General features: G+C 40.6%; 1 protein-coding gene across 1 annotated transcript; it reads left to right on the plus strand.

Annotated features, from left to right (window-relative positions):
• The first annotated feature begins 309 nt into the window (after positions 1-309).
• On the plus strand, positions 310-2,092 carry LOC101635898 (olfactory receptor 5A2). The gene has a single exon (XM_004683413.2). The coding sequence runs from the start codon at positions 310-312 to the stop codon at positions 1,273-1,275; it is 966 nt and encodes a 321-aa protein (XP_004683470.1). The 3' UTR covers positions 1,276-2,092.
• The last annotated feature ends 6,865 nt before the right edge of the window (positions 2,093-8,957 follow it).

Below are 8,957 nucleotides of genomic sequence, written 5' to 3' on the forward strand. Positions count from 1 at the left end.
GTGTCTTTCGGTCGGTCTGACTGTTTTGCTCCTGCTCTGTCTCTGGTGAATCCTCTCACTCCCACACCCCCAACCCTTGCACCTTTACCCCAGTTCTTCTAAATAAATCTTTAAAAAATACATATATAGCATACATAATTTAAAAAGCATACCAGAGTTATTGAAGGCTGAGATCCATTGAGAAGACCGCTTAGCAGACGTCCGGGACTTTGACTTGCTGCTCACTGTTAGCCTGATCATTACTGTGGAGACAAACACAGTCGATCTGATCACAGAATTGCTCCTTTCCTTCATGCAGGATGCAGGCCTATGGCTGTAGGAAGAAATAACACAGTTGTGACGAAATTCATCCTGCTGGGACTTTCGGATCAGCCTCAGATGAAGATTCTCCTTTTTGTGCTCTTTCTGGGCATCTACCTCCTGACGGTGGCCTGGAACCTGAGCCTCATCACCCTCATTAGGGTGGATTCCCACTTGCAGACACCCATGTACTTCTTCCTCAGCAACCTCTCCTTCCTAGACATTTGCTACGTGTCCTCCACAGCTCCCAAGCTGCTCTCTGACATCAGCACGGGGCAGAAAGCCATTTCCTTTATTGGCTGTGCCACCCAGTATTTCGTCTTCTGTGGCATGGGGCTGACGGAATGTTTCCTCCTGGCCGCCATGGCCTATGACCGCTATGCTGCCGTCTGTAACCCGTTGCTCTACACCACCCTTGTCTCCCATACACTTTGTTTAAAGATGGTGGCCGGTGCCTATGGGGGCGGATTCCTTAGCTCTTTTATTGAAACCTACTCTATCTATCACCATGATTTCTGTGGACCCAACAGGATCAACCACTTCTTCTGTGACCTCCCTCCAGTCCTGGTTCTCTCATGCTCTGATACCTTCATCAGCCAGGTGGTGAACTACATCATAGGCGTCATCGTCGGAGTCTTGTCTGTGCTTGTGATCCTCATTTCCTATGCTTACATTATTTCTGCAGTCCTGAAGATCAGCTCAGTGAAAGGCAGGAGCAAGGCCTTCAGCACCTGTGCCTCTCACCTGACTGCCGTGACCCTCTTCTATGGCTCTGGCTTCTTCATCTATATGCGCCCGAGTTCCAGCTACTCGCTAAACTGGGACAAGGTGGTGTCCATCTTCTATTCTTTGGTGATCCCTATGCTGAATCCCATCATCTACAGTCTTAGGAACAAGGAGATTAAAAATGCCATGAGGAAAGCTGTGGACAAGGCTCAGGTTCTTTTTCACGGGCATTCAGTTTTCTGTCAATGAGCTAAGTCAATGGTGAACATTTTCCTGTTGTTTTGGACTTGGTGACCTACACAGTGATTTGTGTTGAACCCTCTTTCTCCTTCCTCCCCTCCTAGATTCCCCTAATCAATGAACGTACTGACTAGTGGAAAACAGCTTGATCATCATTGATTTCTGAAATGAGTAATGTTGTAGAGATGGGGATCTTAAGTGCTCAGTGTAGCAGAAATCTTCACCGCAATAAAGACTGAACCACTTGGGACATCGAAATAGAATTTGAATCTATGGGAGCAAAACATTGGGAACATGTTTATTCCAGTGTTCAGCGTGGTGATGCCTCAGGTAGGGCACGCATGAGAGCATAATAGCCCAGGAAAAGGTGTTTTTCTTTTTCTAAACAGAGCTGGTTTCTCCTAAGTTTCCCAAATGCTGCCCTTTGCTGTAGACACCCCCTCCAATGTGAGATTCATGGCCATATTGATTACAGAGGTAGACCGGGACTATTTAAATATATTAAGGCAGGAAAAAGATGGAAAACTTCTGGTTAGGGCCTCACTGACTGAACAAATGGGACAACCCCATTCACTCAGCTATAAAAAGTGGTCAGTGAAATAGTGGAGTCATTATTTCAACCCCAAATAGCAATTTTCTAATCTTATGTTCAAAGGTCTTTTGGAAGCTATAAAGGGGAGTACCACCTTCCTTTGGAGAGTTTCTCAGTTTTCACCTCTTTTATGTCATTAACCTCTAGAAGAGAATTTAGCCAAGGAATAAGAGGGTGGTTTTCCCGGGCCCTCCTGGTGACAAAACAGGTTAAAGCACAGCACTATGAAGCTGGCCCAGCTGCTTCAGCAAGAGTTTGATCCCCGGCCAGGGAGGTGACCCACATGGTGTGACAGACCTCCCCTGTCTCCCCACTGCTCCTCTCAGCAGTGGATTTTGTCAGTCGGCCTGTTCTGTTCCCTTCTCTGTTTCTGATGAATTCTCTCACTGCCCTTGCACCTTTGGCCTGTGCCCCAGTTTTTATTTGAGCATAAATAAATAAATCTTTAAAAAAATGTGGTTTTCCCTCTACTTTTATTCAGAAGTTGGTGTGTCCTTAAACTGGCATTAAATACTGAAATAAATTTGTTGTGCTGTGGCTTGTTTTGGGTAGGCCATTATGAAAGGAGAAAATAAGTATCTACCTGGATATCCAGGGGCAAATTACTTGGTCTCAGTGAGCTTAATATCTTCATCTGTAGAACAGGAATAAGAGTTAATAATTCATAGTGTTAATGGGGAGAATGAAATGAGCCAGTGTATGAAGCACTTAGTGTCTGATGTACATGTTGAGGATATGTGTTACTATTATTATTCTATAATACACATTTACACATGCTGATTTTTTTCTCTTTGCATTCAAGTGATACAAGTTGTTTCTATAGTGTGGTAGAAAATGTGATTTTTTTTTTTATATAACAGTTTATTTTTACATCATTTTGTGCCTTTTTCTATCTCAGCTGCAATCCCTGTGGGCTTCCCATCACCAAATCACCCTGTGCCATCACCAAAGTCCAGTGCAAACCCCCCCCCCCCATTTTTGATCCCATTCCCCACTCCACCCTCATAAAATATCTCTGGTATATAGTTGTTCATTATTATTAGAAAATGTGATCTTTGTAATGACTTATTGCATTGAAAAGTATGTCTAAAAGACTAAAGCAAAGAGTAGTTAAGATTGTTCTCCAGTCATTAGACCTGTGATTCTCTTTTCATCTTCACCATTTTGTAATTTTCTAGTTGTAATGGATTCACCTATAGGCTCTATTTTCCTAATCTGCAAGAATATGGACATGTATTCTGTCTACCTCAGATTTAATACGATAATAAAGTGGGGGATATGCATGAAGAAGACTTTGCTCAGTTCTTGGCTTATGGTAAAATATGCTGTCTGACATAATCAATTGGATAAGAGTGATTGTGCTAAAAGGAGACAAAACAAGAAGCTCTGGCTAGTCTGCTCAGCTTGGGACATCACAGGAAGGTATGCCCTTTGTCCCACTCCTCCCTCTCCTTTGCATTTAAGAAGCAGTCCTTAGGGAAGCAAGAAGAACTCAAGTTTATGGAGGTGGCCATAGGTAGAAGCGTTACCTCATGCCAACACCATCAGCCACCTGGACACCTCACTTCCTTCTTTTAGCCATTTCCCCTTCACCTTTTCAAATGTGTTTTCCAGTGAATTACACTCTTTAATTTCCTCTGGTAGTGAATCCTTTCTGCTCATGCTGCCTCTCCATTTCTAATGTTGACCAAGTTCATCAAGATTGTAATTCAGTAGAGCTTGCTTTTTGTTGCCTCACAGAGCAGCAGCTTTGGGAATGGTATGGGGCAAGGGAAAGGTCATTCAGCCCAGGTGTGTTTGGAGCAATGAGAAGCCTAGAGGGGCTTCTCAGGAAATAGGGTGAAATCCCCACCCAAAGGCAGTCTTGTAAGTATTAGGATCAAGCACAAAGGTGGGGCAATTACTAGGGAGTGTATGTGCCTGGCGGAAGCAGTTTTTGGTGATATAAGCTGGAGTGGAGAGGTGGGTATCCTTTTTCCTGCTAATCAAAGCCTACCATCTCTATTCTTTATTATTTTTTAAATTAAAACATTTAAAAAGTATATTCAATACATCATCCTTCATTTTTGTAAAATGTATAATTTCCCTGTGAATATTACTCAGCTGTCAAAAAGGATAAAGTCTATTCTTGCCTAACTTTCTACTAATCTTTTCAGATAAGGTATATTTTTCATTATCCCAAGTTAAAAAATATATTTACACATACATACATTGTTCATCATTGTACAATATTTGATTTTTCCTCTCAGGTGTAGTCCTCATAATATTCCCACCAAATCACCTGTGAACCATATTTGAGCTGGTTTTGCTAATCTGGCTGTAGATCTAGTCTTCCTGCAGTTTTCAGCAGATATTGCTTTCCCAGTAGGTTCTTCATAACTGAGCTTTTGTCCTGGTGAGAGGCCCCTGCCTGACTGTACATTTAGTTTGACAGCTTGACCAGCAGGATCTCTGGCCTTGAGGCAACAGCTGAGAACAGGAGAACTGGGGATCCCATATTTTTAGATAAATTAAAATGTGCCAGGAAAGCTATTTATTCATGTACCTATTTCATATTGAGGTTGAATTTTATTTACTTATTGATTGATTAAATTAAAAATTTTTTTTTACAGTGTTCTTCATTTTTGGACAGTATTTGTATTTTCCCCTTAGGTACAGTCACCATCATTTTCTCACTTCCATAGCACCCATGATCCGTCACTCTGGTCCCTGTGTTCTTCCTACCCTGACTTGACATCTCCCTCCCCGCCCCCTTCCCTGTTGCTTGATTTGGAATGATCAATATCAGAACACATGACAGCTTCTATTAATAGCAGGCATCCACTGTAATATACATACACACTCTGAGAAGTGCTTCACAGACACGATCTAACAGGACGGGCTACTCCATGTCGTAACTATGACAACCTGCCCATTTATAGGTGACCTCCTGAGATATGAAGGGCTCATCTGCTCAGGTCATGCAACCAATAAAAGAAGAGTCAGACCCAACCCAACTGACTAACACCACTGACTGTGGTTGTTACCATGGAAGGGGGTGACTTGTCTTGAAATAGTTTTTATTGCATTAGTTCTTGCCTCAGTTTCCTCTCTTACGAATAGAGAATAATCCTCATATGCTTCACAGGGCTGCTAGGATGGTAAAATCAGTTCAGGGAAATGATAAAATGTACATATTCATATATTTAAAATTTGTGTGCTTGTTCAGCAGGAATGTCCACATATCTAATTTATTGCTCTTAAGTCATTTAGCAAGTGACTGTGTGATGTTGGGCAAATTCCTTAGCTCTTCTCATTCAACTTACCTGGAAATTAAATGTATGATACTGGACATTCCTAGAATTTACAGTTCTGATGACTCTTAGTTTCTTAAAGCCATATCTATAATCATGAGATTACATCAGGACTATGGAAAAGAAAGGACCAGGAGGGACATGACAAAATGAGGCAGATTAGTTGTGACCACAGCTCCATGGCAACATGACCCTAGAGAACAAGCATCTGAGATCTCCCTCCATCGCACTGTCCCTCCCCCTCACTCTGCTGCCCTTCATAATAAATATTAGAGGACTCCCCACTTGTGGGCATCTCTTGTCAGAACAACCTGTTTCATGGCCAGCAGCTCACAGCTTGGAGTCAACAAGGTCCATCCTGGAACATTTTTCAGGAAGGAAATACCTTATTCAATTTGGCAAGAAATCTGTATTCCTGAGGAATCTTGGTCAAGGTGAGAAAGCAAATTGTAGAAGGAAGATTCTGTTCTTTCTCCACAGCTGTGAAATCTGTATTCCTGAAGAATCTTGGTCAAGGTGAGAAAGCAAATTGTAGAAGGAAGATTCTGTTCTTTCTCCACAGCTGTGAAATCTGTATTCCTGAAGAATCTTGGTCAAGGTGAGAAAACAAATTGTAGAAGGAAGATTCTGTTCTTTCTCCGCAGCCGTGAAAGCCTCTTAGCAGGAGCTCCGGGGAACAGGTGCATGACACTTGGTCACTTTCATTCTTTCGCACTTCCCTCTCATTTTTCCCCTGCCCTCCACTCTGGTGTCTTCCCATGGAACGTTCCTCCTTATCCAAATTCTCTGGCTTCAGCGACAAGGTTATACATTAACTTAAAATGTCAGGTATTATTCTGTGGTGAGGGCTGGTGTTGAGATCTAGTTCTGTAATTCTAAAGGACTTGATATTGAATTCTATCACCTGTTAGATTTCCATATAAGAACTGGGAATAATATACTATCTAATATTGAATGAGATGGTTTCTGTAATGATGGTAACATTGCAAATTAGTGATTGAGTGCTGAACCAAAAACACGATATACTGAGTTTCAGGGAAAATTTCCTATGGTAAAAGCAGACTTGTCTATGTTTTCTAGACTTAATACATCCTAAGGATCTTTCTTTTTTGTTATTCCCTTAAGGGATCTGTTTTAAAATAATATTAACTTGATTTCCATTTAAACATTTAACTTTGATTCTGAGTAGCAAGAAAAAAACTCATCCCTATATAAAAGATATGCTAAAGCTCATCTTTGTCCTTTTAAATAGTTATTATATTTCTGTTGATCTTGGGATCAGAAGATACTGGCAAGGGTATACCCTGATTCTTGAGGGGTCCCACTGTAAATACAGGCAGTATTGGTCTTACTATATTATCTACATTTCTTATATGACATCAGTATTTTTCACTACAACATCTTGACGTTTTTTTTTTTTTTCCTGTATAAATTCCTAAACTCACCACATCCTATGAATGTAAGAATTGGGTAGGATTTTGCTTTTTCTAGCTCCAAACAGTACAATCTCCAGAAGACATTTACATCACTCTACTTTCCTTCTTTACAATTTCTTTGGAAATGATGAACACATTCAAAAATTCATCAAGCAACGTGAGTGTATTCAAATTTTCTTTTCATCTAGCTGTTCAAGTTTTAACAAGGTAAAACTTCTCATGAGTAAGTGAAAAATTCACAATCCCAACTCTCACTTGGTAGTGATAGGTTGTGCAGAATACTTTCAGTCACGGCTGCCTCTGTGGCCAGGAGGTCATCAGTAAAGAATAGGTTGTCCCACTGATGGATCAAAAACTTGACACTGTACCACGTGATGCACATTTCCCTTAAAAATGAATCCAGTACACTTAACTATGTGACATTTACTTTAAAAGGGTCCTAAGGATAAAGACCCCAGACCCCTTCAGTGGGCCATTAATCCTTACAGGGTTTGGTGGTCCCTGGCACAAGTGAGAAGCAGCCACACATGTGGAAGTGGAGAACCGAACTCAAACAAATGAAATAGATGATGATTTATGGGACTTTTTTCTTTCTTTCTTTCTTTTTTTTTTAAAGATTTATTTATTCATACAGAACTGGGGTACAGGCCAGAGGCTCAGGGGCGGTGAGAGGCTTCACCAGAGACAGAGTGGGGAACAGAACAGGCAGATGGACGAAGTACACTGCTGAGGGGAGCAGCGGGCGGGTCAGGAGAGGTCTGCAGCGCCATGTGGTCACCTCCGGGGCAGGTTGGAATCGAACTCATGCGGAAGTGGCTTTAGCTTCTCAGTGCTGTGCTTTAACCCGCTGCGCCACCAGGGAGGGCCCGGTTTATGGGACTTTTATCTTCATGATTTACCTTGCTTCTCCGTGAGGTCTGAAACTGCACCTGCCAAGAGAATATGATATCTCATTTTCTGGAAATGTGTAGCACTCTGTCATTGCTATCTGGGCGCCACTGTCATTCACAGTCAGCTGGGGGCTCTCAATGATAGCATAAGCCGGGACCTATTTAACAGCTATGTGTGGTGGAATGTGTGCATAAATTTGCTTACTTATATATAGTCTTGGGCTCTTTCTGTCCTCACCTCATGCTGAGTAGATCACATTTAATGAGTTTTAGCCTCTGGGACAATTTCCAGAAGTGAGAACATTATCAGAAATAAAATTTTCTCTATTGCGATATAGTTGACTATTAGCGCTGTTTGATTTAAAGCCTGTAATACAGAATTTTGAAATATGTATGTATAGTGAAATGACTAGATATAAAGTTATAGTATCTGTCACCTCATATACTTACATATGGGTGATAGGATCTAAGGTCTTTTCTCTTAGCAACTTTCCAATGTACGATCTACTGTCAGTATGTGTAGCTCTTTACAACCAGAGCGATGTACCTTTTAAGCACTGTTACCTGATTCTCCCACACCTGTCTCTTGCCTCTGGAGTCTGCAACATTCTCTCTGTTTCTATAACTTTGGTTATTTTTTAGATTCCACTTAAATTTAATCACATAATATTTGCCTTTCTCTATTTGGTTTACCTCACTTAGCATAATGCCCTCAAGGGTTATTAATGTCACAAAGGCAGGATTTTCAGTTTTTCAGTGTTGAAAGAATACTCCACTAAACAACTGCAAATAGAAATATAGTAGATGTTTACATTCATTTACCTGTCCACTTTTAAAGGCTAAGTTATGTGTCCATTCTATGTTTAGCTGAGTTTGACTTTCAGATTCAGCATCTTCTGGGCCAGCTAATCCCCAATTCTTGCTAGAATGTTTTTCTTGATGAAGGACTTCCTTTTGTAAGCCAATTGCCTTAATTTCTTTTTTCCATCACTTTGCTAAATTCATTTCCTATATTCAGTGTATTGAATGTCAAAAATCTCAGTTGTTACATTCTTTCACCTAAAAGATATTTCTATCATTTCATGAGCTTTTATTTTCATATTTAGGGTTGCTAATGTGACTTCCACGAAATAAATGAACTTTTTTTTAAAGAACTTTATTCCTAAAGACAAAGTTTCAAAGTTTTATAAACTCTAAATCAATGTCTCAGAAATTCAGAATTTCAGAGTTGAAGTGTCCTTGGGGAAAAAGCTGGATTTATTCAACCCAGTGAGGGGTTTGCCTCACCCACAATGACATATGAAGGCCATGGAGTATGGCAAGTAGAACCTCAAATATTAAAGAGTAAAGGAACTGTTGTCACTATAGTTAAAAGAGTCACAATAACAAGTCAAATGGAAGAAAAAGGTAGCTGTGGCCATGACCCTGGAGACAGAGTTAATGATGTGATTAGTGACATTTATTGAGGTATTTGTGTTTA

This window comes from Condylura cristata, unplaced genomic scaffold (genome assembly GCF_000260355.1).
Source record: "Condylura cristata isolate star-nosed mole 26May11 unplaced genomic scaffold, ConCri1.0 scaffold00015, whole genome shotgun sequence".
In the NCBI taxonomy this organism is placed as follows: Eukaryota; Metazoa; Chordata; class Mammalia; order Eulipotyphla; family Talpidae; genus Condylura; species Condylura cristata.

What these genes read in the sequence shown, in the direction of transcription:
- LOC101635898 (XM_004683413.2), top strand. Translation starts at nt 310, where the DNA reads ATGGCTGTAGGAAGAAATAACACAGTTGTGACGAAATTCATCCTGCTG.